The sequence below is a fragment of the Pteropus vampyrus genome, unplaced genomic scaffold, assembly GCF_000151845.1.
Source record: "Pteropus vampyrus isolate Shadow unplaced genomic scaffold, Pvam_2.0 Scaffold129, whole genome shotgun sequence".
In the NCBI taxonomy this organism is placed as follows: Eukaryota; Metazoa; Chordata; class Mammalia; order Chiroptera; family Pteropodidae; genus Pteropus; species Pteropus vampyrus.
Genome location: NW_011888910.1, coordinates 4,144,050 through 4,170,204, shown reverse-complemented (window position 1 = coordinate 4,170,204; position 26,155 = coordinate 4,144,050). Strand labels below are relative to the sequence as shown.

The following is a 26,155-nucleotide window of genomic DNA, read 5'->3' as shown; positions in this document are numbered from 1 at the left end:
TGGATTTAATTGATATTTTTAGAGCATTTCATGCCAAAGCAGCAAACTTTACACTCTTTTCAAATGCACATGGAATATTTTCCAAGATAGACCACGTTAGGCCACTATATATATGAGCCTCGATAAATTTAAGAAGACAGAAATCATATCAAGTGTTTTCTCCAACCATAATAGTTGAAATTAGAAATCAATTAAAAGAAAAAAAAACTGAAAAACACACAAACACATGGACGCTAAATAACATGCTACTAAAGAATAAATGGTTAACAAAGAGATTAAGGAAGAAATCAAATGATACCCTCAGACAAATAAAAATGAAAAGACAACCGCAAATCTATGGAAAATAGCAAAAGCAATCCTGAGAGGGAAATTCATAGCAATGCAAGCCTACCTCAAAAAACACAAGATAAATCTCAAATAAACAATCTAACCTTATACTGAAAGGCACTAGAAGAAAAACTGCAAACAAAGCTCAAAGTGAATGGAAGGAAATAATAATAATCAAAGTGGAAATAAAGTCTAAAAATATAAAAGATCAATGAAGGCAAGAGCTGGTTCTTTAAAAAGATAAACAAAATGGATAAACCTTTAATCAGACTGATCAAGAATAAAAGAGAGAGGACCCAAATAAATAAAGCTGACATGACAGTAATACAAAGGATTATAAGAAAATACTATGAACAATTATATGTCAACAAATTGGCCAACCTGTAAGAAATGGATAAATTCCTAGAAACATACAACCTTTCAGGACTAACTCTGTTTCAAGAAGAAACAGAAAATCTGAATAGATCAATAACTACTAATGAAATCGAACCAGTAATCAAAAAACTGCCAACAAACCAAACTCCTGGGATTATAGGTGAATTTCACTAAACATTCAAAGAACTAACACCTATTTGTCTCAACTATTCTAAAAAGTTCAAGAGGAGGGAAGGCTCCCAAGCTCATTTTACGAGGCCAACATTATCCTAATTCTAAAACCAGACAAAGACACTATAAAAAAAAAAAATTATTGGCTAATATCCCTGATGAACATGGATGCAAAATCCTCAACAACAACAAAAAATATATTAGCAAACTGAATTCAGCAATACTTAAAGAGATTATATACCATGATCAAGTAGGATTTATTTCTGGGATGCGAAGTTGGTTCAATAGGTGCAAATCAATAAACATGATACACCACATAAACAAAATGAAGGATAAAAACTAGATGATCATATCAGTGGATGGAGAAAAAGTGTTTGACAAAATCCAGCATCCATTTATGATTTAAAAAAAAAAACCTCTCAGCTAAGTGGGAATAGAGAGAGCATACTTCAATATAACAAAGGCTATTTAAGAAAAATCCACAGCTAATATTATACTCAATGGTGAAAAGCTGAAAGCATTTTCCTTAAGATCAGGAACAAGACAAGGATATCCACTTTCACTACTTTAATTCACCATAATATGAGAAGTCCTGGACACATCAATCAGACAAATAAAAAACATCTAAATTGGAAAGGAAGAAGTAAACCTGTAATTATTTGCAGATGACATCATACTATATAAAGAAAGCCCTAAGAGTCCACCAAAAAGAACTGTTAGAACTGATAATTGACTAAAGTAGCAGGATACAAAATTAATATTCAGAAATTGGTTGCAGTTTTGTATACCAATAATAAACTATTAGAAAGAGGAATTAAGAAAACAATTCCATTTATAATTGCATCAAAAAATAAAATACCTAGAAATGAAATTAATGATTAAATCCTTTAAATAAAATAAAATTAAATTAAATTAACGAAGAATGTAAAAGACCTTTACTTGGAAAATTATAAGTCGCTGAAGAAATAAATGGAAGAAGATATAAATAAATGGAAGCATATACCAGGCTCAAAGATAGGAAGCATTTACATCATTAAAATGTCCATACTACCCAAAGCAATTTTTAGATCAGTGGTCCCCAACATTTTTGGCACCAGTGACTGGTGCTCCTATGGAAATCTAATGCCTGATGATCTGAGGTGGAGCTTAGGCAGTGACTGGGGAGTGGCTGCAAATACAGATGAAGCGTCCTCGTTTGCCTGCCACTCACCTCCTGCTGTGCAGCCCAGTTCCTAACAGGCCACGGACTAGTACTGGTCCATGGCCCAGGGGTTGGGGACCCCTGCTACAGATTCAATGCAATCCACATCAAAATACCATTTTTCAGAGAACTAGAACTATAATTTATATGAAACCACAAAAGACCCCAAATAACCACAGCAATCTTGAGAAAGAACGAAGTTGAAGGTATCATGCTGCCTGATATCAAATTATACTACAAGCTATAGTTATTAAATAGCATGGTACTGGCATAAAAACAGACACATAGATCAACAGAACAAAACAGAAAGCCCAGAAATAAACCCATGCCTACATGATCAATTAATCTACGACAGAGGCAAGTATATGCAACGGGGTAAAGATAGTCCATTCAATAAATCCTGTTGGGAAAGCTGGACAGATAAATGCAAAAAAAAAAAAAAAAAAAAAAAAAATGAAACTAGAACACCTTATTACAATATATACAAAAATAAACTCAGACTAAAATTTAAATATAAAATCTGAAACCATAAAACTCCTAGAGGAAAAATAGGCAGTAAACTCTATGTCACTGCTCTTAATAATATTTTTTCTGATATATCTCCTCGGGCAAGGAAAATAAAAAAATAAAGAAAGAACTGGAACTATATCAAATTAAAAAGTTTTTGCACAACAAGGAAACAATCAACAAAATAATAATCCAAAAATTTACCCGGAACCATAAAAGATCCCAAATAGTCACAGCAATCTTAATAAAAAAGAACAAAGTTGGAAGTATCACTCTATCTGATATAAAACTATACTACAAGGCTATAGTTATCAAAACAGCATGGTACTGGCATATAAACAGACACACATATCAATGGAACAGAATAGAGAGCCCAGAAATAAATTCATCTTAGATGGTCATTTAATCTGTGACAAAGGAGGCAAGAGTATACAATGGGGTAAAGACAGTCGATTCAATAAACTGGTGAAAAATGGTGATGAGATACATGCAACTGAACCTTCTTACACCATATACAAGAATAAACTCAAAATGAATTAAAGACTTAAACGTAAGACCCGAAACCATAAAACTCCTAGAAGAAAACATAGGCAGTAAATTTTCTGGCATTGCTCTTAGTAATATTTGTTTCTGATATGTCTCCTTGGGCAAGGGAAACAAATGAAAAAACAAACAAATGGGACTATACCAAACTAAAAAGTGTTTGCACAGTAAAGGGAACCATTGACAAAACGAAAAGACAAACTACTAAATAGGAGAAGATACTGGCCTATGATACATCTGATAAGGGGTTAATATCCAAAATTTATAAAGAACTCATATAACACAACACCAAAAAAGCAAATAATCCAATTAAAAAATGGGCAAAGGACCTGACTAGGCAGTTCTTCGAAGAGGACAGACAGGTGGCCCATAGACATATGGAAAGATCCTCAAGGTCACTAATCATCAGAGAAATGTAAATTGAAACCACTATGAGATAACACTTCATACCTCTCAGAAAAGCTACCATCAATAAATCAAAAAACTACAAGTTTTGGTGAGGATGTAGAGAAAAGGGAACCATCGTGCCCTGTTGGTAGGACTGCAAATTGGTATAGCCACTATGGAAAACAATTTGGAGGTTCCTCAAAAAGTTAAAAATAGAACCAATTATGACCCAGCAATTCCATTTCTGGGTATTTATTTGAAGAAAATCAAAATACTAATTCATAAAGATATATGGGCCCCTATGTTCACTGCAGTACTATATATAATAGGCAAGATATGGAAGCAAACTAAGTGCTCATTAATAGATGACTGGATAAAGAAGAGGTGGTACACATATGTACAATGCCATAAAAAATTAAAATCTTACCATATGCAACAACATGGATAGAACTAGAGGGTATTATGTTAAGTGAAATAAATCAGACAAAGACAAATACCATATGATTTAACTTATACCTGGAATTTAAAGAACAAAATAAAGGAACAAATAAAACAAAAACAGGCTCATAGATACAGAGAACAAACTGATAGTTGCCAGATGGGAGGGGGCGTTAAGGGATGTGTAGAAAAGGTGAAGGGATTAAGAAGTACAAATTGGTAGTTACAAAATAGTCATGAGGATATGAAGGACAGCAAAAGGCATATAGTCAATATCACAATAACTATGTACAGTGACAGGTGGTTACTAGACTTATTGGAGGGATCATCTCATAAATTATATAAATGTCTAACCAGTATGCTGTACACTTGAAACTAATATAAAATAATATTGAATGTCAATTGTAATTGAAAATAAAGAAAATAGTTGTTTTTTAAATGTACACATAGAAAAACAATTGTACAAAATTATATATAATGTATTATTGGGCCTGAAACATAGAGTAATTTAAATTATTTGATAATAACAGTATAGAGGAGGTGGGTAAGAGCAAAGCTGTATTGAGCTAAAGAAATTACTCCAGACAGTAACTGAATCCACAAGAACAAGAAATGAAGAAAACCAGAAAAGTCAATATAACAAAAGCTATAAATATGTAATGCTCTTTCTTTTTTCATCTCCTATAAAAGATATAATCATTGTAACAATGTAGTGTTGGGTTTGTTACATTTATAGATTAATTGTTATATATAGTATATATAACATATCACAAAAAGCAGAGAAATGGAATAAAACTGTATTGGAACAAGGTTTTAAATCTCATTAGAATTAAGTTATTATAAATCTGAAGCTGATTCTATTAAGTTAAATGTACATGGCAAGTCCTGGAGCAACCACTAAGAAAATATCTTTATAAATAGTGAAAAAAAAAATCATTAAAGAAATTAAGCTGCTACATTAGAAAATATTTACTTAATGCAAACGAAAGCAGTGAAGGTAGAGAACCCCCCAAAAATATGAGACATATAAAACAAAAAGTAAAATGAGAGACATAAATCCAACTATATCAATAACATTGAATATATGTGGAGGTAACAATATATCAAAAGGCAGATTGTTAGACTGGGAAAAAAAAGATACAACTATATGCTGTTTACAAGAAACATAGTTTAGATTTAATGGTACAAGTCATGCAAGCAGCAACCATAAGTTGAAATGGCTGTACTAATGTCAGACAAAATGAACTTTAAAATTAAAAAAAAAATGTTACTAGAAAAAAGTTAAGATGTTTTGTAATAAATGTCAATCCAATGGTAAAATGATAGCATTTATAAACACGTATGCACCTGATAAGAGAGAACCAAAAAACATGTAGCAAAAATTCACAGAAATGAAGGGAGAAATGGACAACTCAATAAGTAAGGTCTTTAAGACCCCACTTGCAATTACACATCTAATAGGCTGAAATGTAATACAACTGAAATGGAACTCATCATTCCCCTGTCCTGCTTAAAATCTGCTCTTCCTTCAGTCTTTTTAAGTGGCAATTAATCTATACAATTGCTCAAGCCAAAAAAATCTTTAAGTCTCTGTCTCTCATATCCACATCCAATTAATCTGTAAATTCTACAGCCTGTCCTTCAAAATAGATCAAGAATCCAACCACTTTTTCCAATTTACACCCTGGTCTACACCACCACCATCACTTACTAGGATTACTGAATTACACTGACTGGATTCCACCTTTCCTCCCATTGCTTCCTGCTGTTTAGCAGCAAAGTGAACCTGCTAAAACAAATTAATTGTCATTCTTCAACCCTGGACTTAGTCTGTCCAGTACATTTTAAATGAAATCCAAATCCTTCAAGATCCCTTTCCAGCTTTATTTCCTACTTTTTTAACCACTGCACTCTTTACACTGACCTCTTTCCAGTCCTCAGCAAGTTATTAAACTGAATTTATAATACAATCCTATTTTTAAAAAATATCAGTAAGTATAAATGTATAAAAAAGTATTATAAAGTGTGGAAAAAAATTATCTATAGGTAGCAGGATTACAGAAAATTTTCATTTTTATTGCAAAAGTTTTCTAATTGATGTATTTATGCTTTTATGTATTATTATGCAATAAAATATATAAAAAGCTATGTATAATACCCCTGACACCCAGTGGCGGTATTATTTAACTGTATATGAAATCTAGAAATAAATCGTGTGTCACAGAAAAATCAGAACAAAATAAACAAACTAATAAACCTGCCTATAGACATAGCTAGTATTAACCAATATATGCTCCAGGCACTTTCATTCATTTCATTTAATTCTCACAACCCTATGTAATGAGAACTATTATTCTTATGTTACTCCCATATAAAATGAGGCTCAAAAAGGTTAAGTTGTTGAAATTGCAGAGCAAGTAGTGAAGCCCAGCTATATCTGACTTGAATGGTCATGGTCTAATACTATTCTGGTTATTGCCTCATCATAGTCATTTACAATAGTGCAAAACTGAAAGAACTTAGACATCCAGTAACAAAGGGATATCATGTAGTTACAAAAATGTTTAATAAAATTAGAATTACATAAAAATTGATGAGCATGTTACATGAAAAAGCATATCACAGTCTATACATGAGTACAAGAAAAATTAATATTTCATACGAAAGTATGCTAAAATAAGTCAATGCATTGACGCTGGTTCAGTTTGCGTAATGGAACTGAGTGGTTTTCATTTTGTTTCCTTTTGCTTTGTTATTTTCCAGTTTTTCATGAACGCATCAGAACTGCTTTAAAACAAACAAAAAACTAATTTTCATGGAACAAAGGGAAAAGTTTTTGTTTTGTATTAAAGGAAAAACAGCCCCGTGTCTTCCCAAACGGCTACAAATTCGAAGTCTAGATTTAACTAGATAAAACCTTAAGTATTATCGAAAAGGCGATCTTCATTCAATTAACATACAGGGACCCCTCATGGACCAGTTTTCTTCAAAGGATTTTATGGTACTCCTTATTTTTGTTTGTAGCCTACGCTATCACAAGCCTATTAAGAGTTTAACGGGATTGACGATGTCAATGTAGTTTACTTTAATAATCCCTTCCCACGGAAGGAACATAATTCAAAGGTATTTTCAAACCACTTACGGAGTGTGTATAAAAGTAATAATACTTAAAAGGAAGCAAAGGTAATAAGAAAAAGTCGCGACGTTTAAAAGTGCATGTTTGTCCCAAAACCTTGTCTCAGGGCCAGTAAACTTTTTCTGGTATTGTTTGGTGGTGGGGCGCTGAGCGTTTGGCTTTCACGGTCTCTTCAGCAAAAGAGACTGGACCTCCGCTTTAATGCGGCCTCCGCGCGGTTGCACAAAGTGTGTCAGGGACTCGGCGTCCGGCACAACCCAGCTCTATATTAGTAGGCGGGCCCACCGGCTGGCCTGGAGGCTACAGAAAACCGCCTCGACTGTAATGGCGGCAACAGCACCCAGCCTGACAGGGGCTGAAGCGAGCTGGCTCCTGCCGAGAGAGCAGACGCCTCAGCTGGGCCAGTGCGGGCGCGAAAGCACTGACTAGAAGCAGGTACCTCTCAAGCAAACTCCACAGGTTCAGGGTGGGGACCGCCCGGGGTGGCAGACCCGGCCTTCCTCGGACAAGCCCAACCCTTTCCGCCTGCGGACGCACCACGCACGCACGAACGCGACTCCCTGGGCGGTGCGCGGGCCAAGAGCCACCTACCGGAAGTGCACGCTCACGGAGGCCCCGCCCCTCCAGAGTTTTCCCGCGGACCAATTCAGCCCCTAAGCTGCCGAACTGGCGCTAGTCCTACGAAATGGCGCCTGCGTCCCAGGAAATGAAGCTTTTGGTGCAAAGCTTCCTGAATTTGCGGAGGAAAAGCAGCAAGAATGAAACATTTGGCTTAAAGCTTGAAAATGAAAATTTGAGCTTAAGTTTGTTGCTGAGTAAATGCTTGCTGAATGATTGAAGTAGTAAGTGGATGTCTGCTTTAATTTTTAACACCTTCAAAAAACCCCATTCTTCCAAAACTACCACAGCAACGGTAGTTGCTGTGTGTGTGTGTGTGTGTGTTTCACGTGCGGTGACGTGGCTCGGACTACTGGCAAGCCTACGAATGAATGATGTCCACTAATGTGGTCCTCATCAGCACTGCTCAGCTCCTACGGACTCGTCTAAGGCTTCTTCATAGAGCCAATCCATCTCATATTTGGTCTTTCTCTTTTCCTGAAGCCTTCTATTTTTCCATCATTATTATCTTTTCCAAAGAACCCTGCCTTCTCACGATATGCCCAAAGTAGGACAGCTTGTTTTGTCTTTTTTGCCGCCAGCGATGTTTCAGGCTTAATTTGCGCTAGAACTTACCTGTTCATCTTTCTAGTTGTCGAGGGTATCCACAGTTTGGGATGAGTCCTTGACAAATCCCCTTCCTAGTGTACTCTCAACGGGTAGTATCTTACAAGCTAATTTGGTGAGACATTTTTAAAAGAAATATTTTGCCAGCATCATTTTCTGACTTTACTATGCTCTTTTAAAAAAACTTGGTTTGTCCAAATCTAAACTTTAGCCAGTCATAATCTGGCTTCAACCCTGAACAACCTTAGTGCCTATTTTCCCCATCTATGCTTCCCCATACTCTGTGTGCTTAATTAAATCTTCACATTAAAAATACTACAAAGAATTGTAGAGCAGGAGACCAGGGAAGATGATAATATGGTTGGGGAAATTGAGACAGTTCTATGTGTTCTCTAGTAATCAACAAGAAGAAAGACTAGAGCTTCCAGACCTTGAGAAAATAGGGTATTTATGGATGCCAATCCAGTGCTCTTTTCATTCCCTTTCCTCAAATACCATTTGACTATCATAGAGTTGTGTGGGTGGGTGCTAAATAAGCAGATGCTGAACAAATGACATTTCTGTGGGAAGCAGCATGGTAAGAAGGAAAGAGCACAGAGCTGGGGGTTAGATTTTAGTTCAAATCCTGGCTTGGCACTTAGGAACTGAATCATCATGAGCAAATTAGTTTCCTTACCTCTTTGCTGGGCTTCTTTTGCCTTAAAGTATATTATTTTACTTTATATCCAAGCTGAGATTTTTTTAGAGGTTTGCACTTATTTCCAAGAAGAGATCTGTAATAGGTTTATACTATATACACTATGATCGTTTAATTTTAAAATTATTTATTTAAAAATAACTTAATTTTTGTCATTTCAATAATATATTTGAGCTATTCTTGACACAGTGGCACCTGGCCTTGTCTTCGTGGGGGTGGGATGCAGATAATGAAATAAATGGTAAATACAAGGCTGAATTCGTAATACTTTTGAAAGATATATAGGGATGAGAATCTACCAGTAGGAATAATTAGAATTCTGAAATCCCAACATATATACAATTAGTATGTAAATGTTTGAAATATAAACCAACTTTAGCATAGTTCTGAAAACCTCCTTTGAAAGAAGCCTTCCAGGCTATATCTGAACCTGACTGCTAAATAGAAAAAGAGAAATCCATGAAGAAAACAATATAATTAAGGATTATATAAAGAAATGCTACAGTTGGGGTAGGGCGAGGAATCCACAAAAAATAATTATCCAAAGATTTAGTATTTCATATTAAGAGAGTTTATGAGGGGAAAACACTTAGCATTTTAACGTTTGGGAATCAGCCAACGAGATACTTATTTTGTATGAACATTTGTAACTCATCTCCTCTGAAAATCAAGATATGTAAGAAGCCCAGATATTACGAGCTCAAATTTCTAAGACAAACCCAAACTGAGTTGATTACAAGAATGAAAGTAATCGTCACTCTGCTTTCAGGTTCCAGAGTACTGAGGATAATCCCCCCCGCCCCCCAAGAGTCAGTAAATGTTTTCTCATACAGTATTTCATTGACCCATTACTGTAGCATCATTATAGAAAAACACAAATCAGATCATATGTACCAAAAATATTAGTTACAAATTCAGTTTACTGAACCAGTGAACCTAACGACCCCAGGACTTAGCAAAGGCTGAAACAAAGTTCAAAGGTTTCAAATAAATGTATCAATAATAGTTACATATTAAAATACATTTATGTTCTATGTGCAGCCCTAACCTTCCAGTATTCTCAATGTCTTTCCACAGAGGGTTCCCTTTATGTCACTTCTGATTGAATTGTGAAGCTAATAAAAAGGCATTCACTATGCCTCCAACAGAGCCCAGAGACAAAATAACCGTCGTTTGTCCTAGTTTGAGAATTTTAACTCAACTTCTGGGCTTCACAGTAAAACCAGTTTTCGGAACCGTACACATGATACCGATATCCCACTTCCTTTGCATCCTTCTCTAGCAAGTTTCGAGAAAGAAATTAACGTTCGGTTCTAACGCTGACTACAGCGCAGGCCTAAGTCTCCCAACCTTAAACCGAGAGCGAGAACCGCCTATAACTCCCCAAACCCCCTCGTCCCGGAAGTTGCGTCATTACGCTCGTGCGCCCTGTCCCCGGATGCACTTTTATATCCGGATTCTTAGAACGGACTCAGAGTTCCACGGTTCCTGACGCGGTTAGCACATGCGCGACGGCTCTGCTCCCTCTTCCTCCACTTCCACTATCCTCCACGGTCCGGGGAGCCGCCGCCACCGCCGCGGAGGAGTCAGGAAGTTCAAGATGGCCGCCGCGGAGGCTCAGTCTCTGCGGGAACAGCCAGAGTAAGTAGTCTCTCTTGAGTGGTACGGAAGGCCGGAGTCCTGGGGACTGCCGAGTGGGAAACGGTGGGGACCTGGACGGGCGGGAAAGTTCGGGCCTAAAGGCGGGAGCCAAACTTTGCCTTTCCTCGCTAGATACGTTGTGGGGCGGGAAGTGTGGGGTGCGGGCAGGTGGCCTGCAAGCTTCGCTCTCCGGGAGGCCTCGTCTGTTGGGTCGAAGGCGGCCGCGGCCTGCCGCGCGTCGTTGCCCCGGGAGGCATAGGCGCGAGCGGCCCCTACAGGTCTCATGCGCGAGGCGGCTGCCGCGACAGTGCCGGCGCGCCTTTCTATTACCTCCCTCCAGGTCCGAGCGGAGCTCTCTGGCAGCAGCACTCAACAGCATCGGTGTTGGGCATCGAAGGGGCAGTGGCGGCAGCAGGGCAAGCTCTAAGACTTACCTTCCACATGCAGTTACCTACGTTGTCTACTGTTGGTGTCAGTTTTTAGAAAGAGAGGAGAAAGGGTGCTAGGGCCACCCTCTTTGAACATCCCCAGCTATAGTTTGTGCACTTCATCTCTCTTCCCCTGCACTCTTTACTTAAGCATCCATCCGATATTTTCCCCTTGCCTATTGGCAGCCTATTTGCCAACTTGTAAACGTGAGACAAAGTAAGATTAAGTCCTTGGTTTTGAGGCCTGGCATTTTTGGCTTGAGTTTATAACGCTTCTTGGGAGTACCAATGTAAGAAATAGTGGAAATTGTTAGCTACTTCTAAATCCAAGCACTTTGTCTATAATTAAGCTAATGTAAGAATTTATATGGCGGAGTGAAACCATACTTGTATATGCTGCAAAGGCTAACCGTTGCCTAACTGAAAGTAGTATTTTGTTTTTGTGTGTGTTTATGTTAGGAAAACTTAAGAACATAAAAGAGACTGGATTTTAAAACATTATAGCGACCGTTTTTTTTTTTTGCGTTACCATTATCTAATTTGTTTCTAGCCATTTTAGAAAAGAGGTAGATATAGTCTCCCAGCAACTTGGAATTAAAAGATAGGAGAAATCTTTGCCTCCCGACAGCACAACACTTCATTGCTGTGCATCCAGTTCTGGACTCAGTCATTTGCTTTACTCGGCTCAACAGAATTATACTGTTTTTCCCTTAGGGCTTTTGAAAGCTGTTTTATTATCCTCACAGTTTGAGTTAGAAGAGAACAAATGGATTCTAAAATTTTAACTAGACTTTACCTCTTTTTGTTTCTCTCATCGAGTTCACGGTGTGGCACAGTTACAGTATTTATGCCAGTTGAATGTTCTAGTAATCTTTTAAAGTTCTATAGTCTTCCATCCATTCATTTGATTTTAGGGATAGTTCAGATTCATTTTGAGGAGTAGTTCAGCTGTATTTTATTTACATGTTTAAATACTAGAATCAATAATAAATGACTTTATTTAAGCCTCTGCAATAATGAACAATGAGGTAGTCTTTATTTCTACCTCCCCTCCCCACAGAACACTTTGTGTAAATGTAATATTTGGTCGATATATATTCCATTTTCAATTGTTTGGAAATGTTTAACAAAGAAAATAACAGTTAAATATGAATGAGAGCAAGTACTATATATGCTTTTCTAGTAAATACTGGAATATAGCATCTAAGCAGTTTTTTAGAGAACAGTGAATATTTAAATGGAGTATTCAAAAGTAGAACATTTAGAAAATAAATATTAAAAAGACAGTTTTTAAGTTTCCTGAAGGCTTTTTAAAAAGTGGTTTTTACATTTGTCGTCTCTAGGTCAGCCTTTTTGATGGTTTTAAACATTTACATTTTATATGCATTGACTTATTTGCATTTACCAAGTACCACAGGTTCAGAGCACTAGACAAATATTAACTCATTTAATCCTTGTAACAACCAAATGGCAGTAGATACTGCTTTTTCTCATGTTTTACAGATGATAAAACTGAAGCACAGAGAAATCAAGTTAACTTGCCCAGGGTCATACTAAGTGACAAAGCCAAAATTGACACCCAGGCAGTCCGATTCTAGAACTCTTCTTCTAATGATTATACGGTCTGCTCTGCCACTGTAAATTGTGGCTCCTTTTAAAAATAGCCTTTAGGGTTTGAATCATTTTTATTTATTTCCAGTGTCCCAGAAAGATCCATTTTTTTAATGTGACAGTTCTAATTCTTTGAAACTTAATTTCCCAAACCTGATTTGGAAATGGAATGGGTCAAGGAATTTGTTTTAAGACTAGGTCTTTCGGGTTCATTCTTACTTTTACATTTACATTAGTTCTGTATTAATGTTGTTTAACTTGTTAGAGAAACAGGCATAATTACTTTCTTTGTAAAAAATCAGTTTGCTCACCGTTCTGTGTCTCCAAAGCATAAATTGAATGACCCCCAAGTAAGATATCAAAAAGAATATTCTTTGAAAAAAACGTGAAAGAGGAAATTAAAATAACACTAGTGGTTGATAATTGGTCACTTTATTTAAAAATTGTTCCATGGCAATTTTCACTGTGCCAGATGCCCCAATACTTAGGTTGTTTGAAGGGTGAAACTTGTCACTGCATTTGACAAAAAAAATACTGTTAAACACTCTCAGACTGTCTGCACTTCTAATTTAGCTTTGTTCTCAAATAATGTGTTTTGGAGGATGTATTCAGCTCTCATTATTGTTTTATATAAACCTGCTGAACACCAGGTTTGTATAGACATGCACCTGCTAAATGTAGTGTTAAATTGCAAAATGTAAATTTATATATATGGAATTTATATACAGGAGTTCTTCCTTATTCACAGGAGATACTTTTGAAGACCCCAGTGGATGCTTGAAACAACAGATAGTACCAAATCCTGTATATACAGGCATACATTGCTTTATTACACTTCACAGATACTGTGTTGTACAAATTGGAGTTTTGTAGCAACCCTGCTTCGGGTCTGTTGGTGCCATTTTCAAACAGCGTTTTTACTCACTTCGTGTCTCTGTGTTACAATTTTGGTAATTTTCGCAAATTTCAAACGTTAGTGTTATATTTATTATGATGATCAGTGAACTTTGTTACTATCATAACAGCTCAGATGGTGGTTAGCATTTTTGAACAATAAAGTATATTTTAATTAAGGAATGTACTTTTTTTTAGACATAATGCTATTGCACACTTAATAGATTATAGTGTAAACATAACTCTTATATGCACTGAGAAACCTCAAAGTTCATGTGACTCACTTTATTGCAATATTCGCTTTATTTTGGTGGTGTGGAACCAAACCCACAATATCTCCAAGGTATACTTGTACTGTTTTTTTCAATACATACATCTTTATGATAAAGTAGAGATTAATAATAACAAATAATAGAACAATTATAACAGTACTGTAATGAAAGTTGTATGAGTGTGGTCTCTCACTTTCAAAGTATCTTATTAACTGTAACCTTTTTGTGATGATTTTTCTTGGGGAGGGTAGTGATTAAATCATGTGGGATACTGTATTCAAGAAATGGGTGTATACACTGTGTGAAGCACTGGAGATAAACTTGAGAAAAAATATTTACTGCCAAGAGGTAAGAGTATCTTATAGCCAGTATAAACCAGCTGTAGTATAATGAATACACCTACTATAGGTTAGATATCTTGGCCTTAGTAATAGAGCAGTGAACTAAACATTAAAATTCTGCTTTTATAGTGTTTATGTTATAATAGGGAGAGATAAACAAGAATTATATCAGGTGGTGGCAGTTATTTTAGAGAAAAATTAAGCAAAGGAATATGTGCGTGGTAGGTTTGAGTTTGCTATTAAAATGAATTGATCAGGAAAACTTGACTGAGAAAGTGTAATTTGTACAAAGACCTGAGGTTGAAAAGGAAACAGCAATGTATATAACTGGGGAAAGTGTTCCAGGTGGAGGAAACAGCAGATACAAGTACTAAGGCCCTGAGGCAGGAATATACTTGTTCAAGGAGAGCAGTGCAGCTGAAGCAAGTGAGTGTGGGAGGAAAGTAGTAGGTTCAAAGTGTTGGAGAGGTTGGGCAGATAGTCAGGACTATTATTTCTCCAGTTTTTACAGTTGAGGAAACTGAGGCACAGAAGAGTATCTTGCCTAAGCTGTGCTATGTTGGAGGCAGCATTTTAACAAAGGTTAGTTTTACTCTAGAATCCATGCTCTTTGACAGTATTCCTTAAAATAACATTAGTATCAGCCCTGCTGGGTCCAGTGTCACAATGAGTAAATATATTTATCCAGTATCCAAACAATAGTAACAGCATACTTTTTGGGGAGTTGGTTCATGCTAGACACTGTTAATAACATTACCCTCAGCAATCCTCACAACATGCTTTGAGGTAGGTGTTATTATTTTTATATTCTCCATTTTATACAGGAGGTACCTGCAGATCAGAGAGATCTTAAACTTGCCTAAGTCCACACAACCAGTAAGTAGTGGGACCTGAATTCAAACCCAGTAGTCTGGCTTTAGTTTTTTGCCATGTGGTAATTTTCTCATGTTCTCCACACCCCCTTACTGTCAACTAAAAACTTTTCAAGCATGTCTCCGTGTGTCCTTTATTGAATATAGACCTGGCTGGAGAGCCAGACTCTTCTCCAGCTTCTGCTGTAATGGTAGTGTCATTACAGACAACCTGTCCAACAACCTAACCTTGCAGTTCCTGGGCCTCTGACTCCAGTGAGCCTGTGACTCTGTCTCAACCATTCTCTTCCAGAATCTTACTCTATCTTTTCTCCTGGAATTGGCCCTGAGATCTTAACCTCCATTAGACCAGTTTCTTCCACAAGTTTGATGCCCTGGTGACACTTAACCTGTTTACAGTTTGCTATATAGAACTATGTCTTGTCATTTTTCCCCACTAGAATAGCCTTTCCCCTTCTGGTTAATTTTTTTTACTCATTCTATAGGACTGTTCCTTATGATATTACTTTTAATCCATGTACCTTCCTGATAAACATTTTTTATCTCCCCACAATGTTCCTGCTAAACTGATAGCTGGAGTTTTTCTGATATCTCCTACAAGACGCCTTCCTTGACCATTTTCAAAATGATTTTAGGTGATCCTTCAGTGTTCTCATAATGCCCTTATTTATGTCTTTATCATAATACTTCTCAAGTGTTTCATGGGACTTTCTTTTCCACTGGACTGTAATTTCCTTGAAGGAGGCAGGTATTGGACCAGTATATCTTATTTTCCTGCTGCCTGGCTTAATGTCTACATTAAGTGTGAGTGATTTTTTAAAAATATTAAAAGACCTTAAGTGAAAAATTAATTAATTCTTAACTTGCAAGGAGCTCTTTGTAGTATATGGCACAAGTAATAAACTTACTAAAACTACAGGAGTATATAATTTGAAGGACTTGGACAAAATATATTTTCTTCCAAAAATAGTATGATGCCCTGAATACAGATAAAGTCTGGGTTTGGTCTCATAGTTTAGGATGTGATGATTTAGTATGGAGTGATTTTAAGGGGGAAAATTAAATATTGCTGTTGTAGCCTTGGTTTAACCTGGGAATGCTGAACTGTAAAGATTTAGCAGAATAATTTAGAATCATAAACTCTAACTCAGCATAGCCCAAGGATTTAACCACAAAAGCCACCTATTAATATGAACATATTTTGGGAAACTAATCTCTCATTTGAAATTGAGAGAGATTAAACAGCCCACTGAACAAATCTTGGGTTGAACCATATGAAATTGCTGACTTTGAACTATTTTTGACCTATGAAACACCCTTTGATGTGGTTCAACCTGATACCACATAATTGCTCAGTGGCTGCTGCAGGCCAAGAGTCCTAACTCCTGGTCAGTTTACTTTGAAGTTTTAACCTTTGGAAACATCAGCCACCAGTGTACATGATGGAGTGCTTATTTTGGGTATAGCTCAGTGTTGGCTCTAGAGATTCAAAATTATGCTTCTGTATTTCAAATAGTGAAAGATTTGTCTCCCATGTATAAATGTCTTTATGTTTTATGAAAAAAGAAAATGGGATATTCTTTTGATGTTAAGTCTGTGTGGGAAATGCTGGTTTAAAATCAAGTTACCGAGTGACTGTTTAAATCAATACTAACATTTTACCTGGCTTGAATTCCTTTTTTCTATTAAATATAATTATTTTAAGCTCTTCACTGTGCATTTCCTCTAATACTTTTGGTAATGGAGTTCAACCTTTAAAAACAAATTAAACTGTAAGTCACCATTCAGTACATTTTGCTATGTACTGTTGAAATAAATGTCTGACACCGTCACAAAAATATTTCATGTACTGAGGTGTATTTTCTCATTATTATTTTGGTATGACCCTGAATACTTGATAAATGATATGATTTTAAAATGTGTTTGATACATTTATAGGACAGAAGATGCCAATAATTCTGAAAAGAGTGTAAATGAAGAAAATGGAGAAGTATCAGAAGACCAATCTCAAAATAAGCATAGTCGTCACAAAAAAAAGAAGCATAAACACAGAAGTAAACATAAGAAACATAAACATTCCTCAGAAGAAGACAAGGATAAAAAACATAAACATAAGCATAAACATAAGAAACACAAAAGAAAAGAGGTTATTGATGCTTCAGACAAAGAAGGTATGTCTCCAGCAAAAAGAACTAAACTTGATGATTTAGCGTTGCTGGAAGACTTGGAAAAACAGAGAGCCTTGATTAAAGCTGAACTTGATAATGAGTTAATGGAAGGAAAGGTCCAGTCTGGGATGGGGCTCATATTACAAGGTTATGAGTCTGGCTCTGAAGAAGAGGGGGAAATTCATGAAAAGGCAAGAAATGGAAATAGGTCTAGTATTAGATCTTCAACTATAAAGGGGAAACTTGAACTTATGGACAATAAAAATAGTACAAAAAAGCGAAGTAAAAGCAGATCCAAAGAACGGACTAGACATAGGTCTGATAAAAAGAAAAGTAAGGGAGGTGTTGAAGTAGTTAAAGAGAAGACAACCAGGAGCAAATCAAAGGAGAGGAAAAAGTCCAAAAGTCCCTCCAAAAGAAGTAAGTCTCAAGATCAAGCAAGAAAATCAAAATCTCCTACCCTTAGAAGACGATCTCAAGAGAAAATTGGGAAGGCCAGGTCTCCTACTGATGACAAGGTTAAAATTGAAGATAAAAGTAAGTCGAAAGATAGGAAAAAGTCCCCAATTATAAATGAAAGTAGAAGTCGTGATCGAGGCAAAAAATCCAGATCCCCAGTTGACTTAAGAGGTAAATCCAAAGACAGAAGGTCACGATCCAAAGAAAGAAAGTCAAAACGGTCTGAAACTGATAAAGAAAAGAAGCCGATTAAATCTCCCTCTAAAGATGCTTCTTCTGGAAAAGAAAATAGGTCACCTAGTAGAAGACCTGGTCGTAGTCCTAAAAGAAGAAGTTTGTCTCCAAAACAACGTGATAAATCAAGAAGAAGTAGATCTCCACTTCTAAATGATAGGCGTTCTAAGCAGAGCAAATCACCTTCTCGAACTCTGTCTCCTGGTAGAAGAGCCAAGAGCCGATCCTTGGACAGAAAACGAAGAGAACCAGAAAGAAGACGACTTTCTTCTCCAAGGTAACTTGTTTTCAAAATGTTAGTGCTTTTTACCAGTGCAGTTGATTTTAAAGGAGAAACTAGAACTTGTGGACAATAAAAGAAGAGATGGTAATGAGCTTTAGTTTTCAAGTATAATCCATTCCACTAGCTATATTAATACTTGCACTTTTGTCAGTGTGTATCTTGATTATGAGTAGTTGAACTTAGTGACCGAATCAGTTTTTTCCCCCAACTCCTTAATTTAGTATCTAATTTGCAGACTTAAATCTAAGTAATTTGGTTGATAAAGCTAGATATACCTACTTATGGGAAGGGGTCAGTTTTTGGAGTTGGGATTATTACTTCATTGAACACTATAGACTGAAATTTTTAACTTTAAAAAAGGAAGTATCAGTTTTAAGGATTGATCTGTCCGCCTTCTTGAAGTGGCATGATTTTGAATTCTAACAACATAAATTGGAACTATAATTTTGGCCCCAAAATATAATGAAATTGAAAGTGGAAATTTTTTTCTGTTACTAATTCATATACTTATAATCTTATTTTAAAAATACCTCTTAAATTTAGGAAGAATAGTGTAAGAAATTATTTTATTTTTTACCAGTAACAATGAAAATAACTCATATTTGTATAATACATTTGGTCTGTCAATTCTTATAAATTGCGATTCTTTCCTCATGAGGTAGAGTGACTGTCATACTTAGTTTATAAATGAAAAAGTATTTTGAGAAGTTATTTACTAGGATTATAGAACTAATAAGTAGTTAAGACAAACGATTTTGTCAGAGAGAGATGGGGAGTTGCTTAAACTGCTTTAGAAACAGATTTTTTAATATCTTTATATTCAGTAATGACGTGAAATTATTGGCCAATTTTCACTTAAAATAATGTTGGCTTTTTCTATGTAAAGATATTATGAATTCTTAGCCATTTACTATTGCATATTAATATTTACTGTATATGGGTACAAATAATAAGCTAAAGTTTAAATCATCTTTTCTAAGACATTTCAAGAATACTTCTCAAAGTACTCTATCTTAAGAGATACTCTTGATTCTTTACTTCTAAGTGACATTGTAATGAAATGGCCCCCTTTCTTCTCTTAGCTTTTCTGCATTGATGCATTTGTTAGTGTTGCTGATAATGTTATCTGAAGTGTTTCTTAAATAATCCTGGTCTCTCAATTTGCTTTTAGTTTGAGAAGGAAATTTTGAAGGCTATATTAAGGACTAGAGTTGAATTTTTGAAACCAATAGAGTTTTTTAATTATAGAAGAAATACTAAAGAGAAATTCAGATAATGCAGAAGCATGTAAACTCTCTCCCTCTCTATTCTTCCTCCACTGCCACTCGTAAGAATAGGTCTTTGCAGTCTTTTTCCTACGCCCATACAATTACACAGTTTTATCTTATAAAATGGAGTCATACTATTCATGTTAACAGTGATTTGCTTTTTTCATCAAACACTTCTGTAATAATACATAAAGATCTTTTTAAATTTATAGAACAGCAACATATTTCACTGTGTAGATATGCCAGAATATAATCATTTCCTTGAAATTGATGAAAATTTAGGTTGATTCACGTTTTTCATGATTGTATGCAAAGATGTCCATGGTTTATGCGTGAGGTTTCTCGAATAGATTCACAGAAGTGAAATTGCAAAGTCTAAAGTTATGTACATTTACATTTTTAGAAAGTTACGTCAAATTTCCTTCTAGTAAATTTATACCAGTATATACTTCCATGTCTAGATGGACTAGCCTTTTCCCCAAACCCTTACTTATATTTCTTCTGTTTTAAGGTTAATGTTGATTTAAGATGCTATGGTATGTAATCACCATGTTAAAAATAACTATTGCAAAAATGTCAAAATTTAGAAATAAAAGTCTTTAAACTTAGAAAATGGAATATTATTACCATTCGCGGAAGTTTTGAGATGTTTACCTGGAATTAGAATCAGTGGCTATAACAGTATGAATAATCGTTACAATCTTTAGTAATACTTCAAGTTGCGAGACAAGAGTAAATAGACTTTTTATTTTGTACCTGCCATTATACCGCAGTGTCATGATCATTTGAATTTGTTTTGTTACAAAACATGTTAATTTGTGTTTGCTATCTGTAGCATGCCTTTTTTTTTTAACATCGTGAAATTTTATTTTTAAACATGTATTTTAACAAACATTTTGGATGGGCGGAATTTTTTTTCCAATAACATTTTTTCATGATTCCAAAAGTTATAAAGATTAATTATAGAAAATCAGAAAAATATCTAAAAGCACAAATAAGGATTTTAAAAAATTACTGTAATAGCATGCCTTTTCTTAAGATGTTCATTGCATGTAGGAGAGAGTAATTTATTTTGATGTGATTTATTTTTCTATTAACTTATATTTGGTCCCCTTAAGAACGCGACCTCGAGATGATATCCTCAGTAGACGTGAAAGATCAAAAGATGCCAGCCCAATCAATAGGTGGTCTCCAACCCGAAGAAGAGCAAGTAGATCCCCCATTAGAAGGAGGTCTCGTTCCCCACTCAGACGTAGCAGGTCTCCCAGAAGAAGAAGCAGATCTCCTCGGAGAAGGTAAACCTATGTTATATATGTTATTCTTTCGATTCATTAAACTGAATGTTTTTGCAGCTCCATATTAGTTCAGTTGGTAGATTTTCTAAAAGACCATTTTTCTCTGAAAAATTGTAGCTGTGATCCCATGTAGTTTCCGTCTACCAATGTGTAATATTTCACACTCGTTGATTTTTCTTTAACATAGTTTTCTTTCAAATATGAATAAATCAGCATTCATTAAAAACTCAGTCTTTTAAAAGTAGAATTTTTTTCTCTTTTTTAAGAGAGATAAATACTAAGTGAGCTAAACTTGGGATTTTTTTTTTTCAGGTAGCAGAATAGATCATAGGGTAATGTATAAGCAGTCCTATTTCCTGTCTTACAATTCTGTGTTTATTTTTCTGTTAATTTGTATTTGGTCCCTTAAGAACACGACCTCGAGATGATGACCTATTTAATTTACAGTAGAAAACATTTTATGTAAAACGTGATCACTAGTATAGTTGATCAAAAAGGTTGGTTTCTAAAGCAGGGAATCAATTTAAAAATAGCACATGCACATTAAATATTTTAACCTAAATCACAAATGGATTTGCCAATCTTTTAACATTTTTAATTGAATTAATAAAGGAATATAGTTTAAAGAGACAGTACACCAAAGGTTTATAATGCAACCACTATATATATCTATACATATCTTTGAGTATTTTGTATACTAGATTTTTAGAAATAGAAATACTTTGCCTAAGTGTGTATGTTTTAAGTTTTGTAAAGTTATTGCCATATTATCTATTAATTTCCTACTTAGGACAATTAGTTTTTTATATTATCCTTCACGTTTCTCTTCGGCCTGATTTCATCACCTTTCTGTATGCTTTTAGATATAATCATTATGAGCATAAGGGTATTGTTGATTGCTGAGCAGATGATCCAGGGAACCTCCATTCTAATGCTCCTAGCCTTCTGGCTTCAAAATGACCAATAAACCTGCTTATACAGTTGTCATTGTATTATTTGTCTTCCTTTTTCCATCCTCTTGGCATTCCTTCATTTCTCTTTTATATTTTGATTCCATTTCCCCTATCCAGTGTTTACTCGTGTTTTAGCTCTTTGATTTGGTTTGGTAATCCATCTCCAATAACTTCCTGATGAAAGTGCAGTGAAAGGACATTTTTGTAAATTTATGTCTCTAAAATTTGCCTTTTCTCATTGCTGGTGTGTCAAGGAATAGGATTCTAGGTTGAAATCATTTTTTCCTTAAGAAGTTTGAGATTGTTATTTTACTCCTTTCTAGATTCCCATATTGCTATTAAGAAGTCCTATTCTGATGTCTGGACAGTTTTTATAGGACTTGCTTTTTATCCCTGCCCCCTCTTTTTTTTTTTTTTTTTTAACAATAAATGTCCTGTGTTTTGAAATTTCACTATAATGTGCTTTATTGTGTGGCTTTTTCTTTCCATTTATTTTGTTGGGCATGAGATAGGCCCTTTAAAGCAGGAACATTATGGCTGCCTATTCTAGGAAATTTTCTCTTTTTTTTTTTTTTTTTTTGTTTGCTTTTTTCTCATTGTTTTCTGGGGATTTTTTACCCCCATTAGACCATCTGTATTATTCCAGTGATCTTTTTGTTTTTCTCATACATCTTTTATGTTTGTTGTTTAATTCTACTTTCAGTCTAGGAGATCGTTTCATTCTTACCTTCTTACTCTTCTACTGATTTTCACTACTGAGCTTATATATATTTATTTATTTATTTCCAAGACCTTGTTGGCTGTTTATTTTTTTATAACATTTTACTTTTGTTTTATGGAAATAGCACCTTTTATGTCACAGATGATAATGAATTTGTTTTGTGGTGTTCTTATAGTTTTCTTTATAGTTTTCTTACCTATACAGTTGACTCTTGAACAACATAGCAGGGTAGGGGCATCAAAAATCTACCTAACTTTTGGCTCTCCAAAAACTTAACTCTTAATAGCTTACTTTTGACTGGAAGCCTTACTGATAACATCAACAGTTGATTAAAACATGTTTTGTATGTCATATGTATTATATACTGTATATTTACAATAAAGTAAGCTAGAGAAAAAATGATATTAAGAAATCATAAGGAAGAGAAAATATTAAAAATCTATGTATAAGTAGACCTGTGCACTTCAAACCTATTGTTCACGGATCAACTGTATTTTGGTTTCTTCTCAGATTTCTTTCGCTGCTTATTTACCTTTTCATTTGATGACTTTCCTCAGATACCTGATCCTTCCTTACTGCCTGTTCTGATTTGAAAGTTAGGCACTGAGACAGCGGGGTAGAAGCTTTCTTCCATTCTGATGATGTAGAACATGTGGATTAGTGGTATCACTTCAGGGTGATTAGGTAGAGACTTTAACTTATCAACTATGTACCTTTTCTTTTGGACTAGTGAGTTTCCAGAATCCTTCATCTCCTGCTGGAGATTATAGATATGGTTTACACTAGAGTTCTGGTCCTTCGTAATGTAGATTTCATCTTTTTTCTCTCAAATAGAGATAGAGGTCGAAGGAGCAGATCCCGGCTGAGAAGGCGGTCTCGATCACGAGGTGGTCGTAGACGTAGGAGCAGAAGCAAAATAAAGGAAGATAAATTTAAAGGAAGTCTTTCTGAAGGAATGAAAGTTGAGCAAGAATCTTCATCTGATGATAAGTAAGAGTGGAATTTTTGTGTAATTATCTTTCTCCAATTTAGAGAAACACTGTTAGACTTAAAAATCTTTTATTTTTAAATTAATATTTTGAATATTATCAGCAAGCTTGTTCATTTGGTCTTGTATTTAAAAGTTAATCTTTTGTGCATATTTTAGAGGTTATATGGCAGAGGTCATGGTTTTCTGAATTTAGATATTTCAGTTTGGGCTGGAGTGACTTGGGCCATTGCTTTATCATGAGTTTTCCCCTCTTTATTTTTATTAGAAACAACAGATATATTACATAGTCCTGCCAATCTTAATTACCAGTTTTATAGGGGAAATTTTTTATACTAAGTTTAGACTTTTTAGTTTGTGTAAAATGACACATACTTTGCTTATGAGACTATCTGGTAGCAGGTATGGCTGTTAAAATATGGGAAATGCAAAAGTATTTTAGTGTCTAATAGTGGGGAAAATTTTTTTAATGCAAACTTTAGTTGTCTAAATGGAACATCTCAAAAACAAATAAGACTCATTTAGAGCAGTAATTTCTTAACCGAGGGTGATTTGCCTCCCCATTTGGCAATGTCTAAAGACATTTTAGGTGATCATCCAGTGGCTAGAGGCCAGGGATACTGTTCAATATCCTCCAGTGCACAAGACAGCTCCCCACAATGAACTGTCAAAATGATAGTAGTGCTATTATCAAGAAACCCTGATTAGAGCTGAGTGATGAGAAAATTGAGTCGGGGAAAGGTATTATATATACATAGATCCTGAGGTCTTTAGAGTGCAGTTTGCTTACCCTTCTGCAGTGAAAATTCAGCAGACCATAGAAAAGGCTGCACTGGGAGGGATCATAAAGGTTGTGGAGAAGTTCTTTATTAGACAGTTGGGACTGGTCTGGGGCAGTATTTGGAGGTAGAGCCACATTCCCCTTCAGATCGTATGCAAATGTTTACGTGTTCATTTTTGATGGAGAAAAGATCTATAGCTTTCAAAGGATTCTGTGACCCGGATAAGGTACTAGTTTACTAATCTCTCCCAGCCATCTTGTTTTATAGGTGTAGAAATTGAGGATAGAGGATTGAAATGACTTTACTAATACTAAGGTCATGGCAGAGCCAGTGATGACTTTTTTTAAATTTAAGGATATTTTGTTTCCAATTTTGGTGCACTGAGACAATAGACGACGAGAAAACTGAGATACAGAGGTTAAATTACTTGCCAGAATTTCAAACCACACACACTGAGAGTTTAGAAACAGAAGTAAAAAGAGTAAAATGGCTTAAGACTTTTGCTTGAACTTACTGTTAACTTACATTTTCCAACCTTTACTTTTTAAGTGTGTAAAATTCTGATTTTGTAATTTCTAAGGATGTTTAAAATTACATGTATATTTGTGTAATTTTTTTTTTTAAGCCTTGAAGACTTTGATGTAGAGGAAGAAGATGAAGAGGCTCTAATAGAACAGAGAAGAATACAAAGGCAAGCAATTGTTCAGGTGTGTGATTTTAGTAAAATTTTGATCAGTCTTTCTTAAATAATCACTATTTTAGGAAAATAAAGGTTTTTATTTACTTTAATAAGGAAATGACAGTAGCAATTCAGTAGGTATTGAAAAATGGTAGTTTCTTAATAAAATTGAAATCTTTGCCCTTTTTGATATACATAGGGTTCTGATATAAACCTCTTGTGTAAGACATAAAATTTGAAGTGTGCTTTTTTTAAGTTAATGACTAAGAAAACTCTCATAAATGAGTGTAGAATAAATTGGAGGAATTTCATTTAGCAAAAATTATGCCTATTACTTTTGAAAAAATCTTAATGTTTAATAAAATAGCAAGTTTTTTAATGCAAATGTGATTGTTTAAATGGAACATCTCAAAAATAATTTTTAAGACAAGTTTGGAGCTAGGCGATTAAAAATATTGGGTGGTTAAAGGGTGTTATACATAGTTCTTGATATAGTCATTTAACGATAAGGTTAACTGCCTTGGAAGATTGTCAGTTCTTCCTTGGCCATCCTGAGATAAAGCTATGACCACTGGATTCTTTGTGGATAGCATTTCCTATAAAGTACCTTCTCTTATCATCATTAGAATTTTCTTCTAACGATGAGAAGGTGAGTGATGGGACTTGAGAGGAAGAATTCTGAAAGAAATGAAAGATGTTTAGAAACTATGAGGAAGACAGCAGACAAAAAGAAAGAACAGTCATGGCAGCTCACCTAGACACACATAGCAAACCAATAAATCAGGTAATGGTATGTCAGAGTGAAGGAAGGCTATAGGGCAAAAACTGGAGGCTGTAGGGCAAAGCTGGAATTCCAGAGAAAACTTTTTGGGGGCACTGATGAAATTATTGTTATTAAACTGATAGGCCCGAAGACTTGGTCGAATCATTTTTTGTTCTTGCCCAGGTCCACATTCCCTTATCCACAACCCATGAGGCCAGATAGGCTTTAGAACTCAGACGTATTTGAATTCTGGAAAGGTAATATGGTGCATCAGTGTATATTAATTAGCCCCATCAGTGGGGTCTAGAACAGCACTCCATCAAATACATTAGTATTTCTGTAGTGAGGCATATTATGTTCACACTGGGATTGATAAATAAGACTAAAGCATGTCACATCTGTTCTGGTCAGATTTTGCCTCCTGTGGACTTTGGAGTTATGTAGAAGGGATTTCAGATTTGATTCAATCGAGGCAGCGATACCTTTAAAAAAGTTTT

The 26,155-nt window shown here is 35.2% G+C and overlaps 1 protein-coding gene across 19 annotated transcripts in view; it reads left to right on the top strand.

Annotated features, from left to right (window-relative positions):
- The first annotated feature begins 10,448 nt into the window (after window positions 1–10,448).
- Window positions 10,449–26,155, top strand: part of PRPF4B (pre-mRNA processing factor 4B) — a 33,701-nt gene continuing 17,994 nt past the window's right edge. For 16 of the 19 annotated variants that reach the window (XR_002782032.1, XR_002782031.1, XR_002782040.1 and 13 more), the window contains exons 1-5: window positions 10,495–10,647; window positions 17,004–18,203; window positions 20,596–20,772; window positions 23,281–23,436; window positions 24,842–24,923. Coding sequence is in view for 2 of the 19 variants with exons in the window: in XM_011367052.2 (XP_011365354.1) it covers window positions 10,511–10,647; window positions 17,004–18,203; window positions 20,596–20,772; window positions 23,281–23,436; window positions 24,842–24,923 (1,752 nt within the window). In the remaining 17 variants the exon portion in view is untranslated. Of the gene's footprint in view, window positions 10,648–17,003; window positions 18,204–20,595; window positions 20,773–23,280; window positions 23,437–24,841; window positions 24,924–26,155 lie in introns of all 19 variants that reach the window. The other 3 variants (XR_002782041.1, XM_011367052.2, XM_023534636.1) reach the window with 1 other exon arrangement.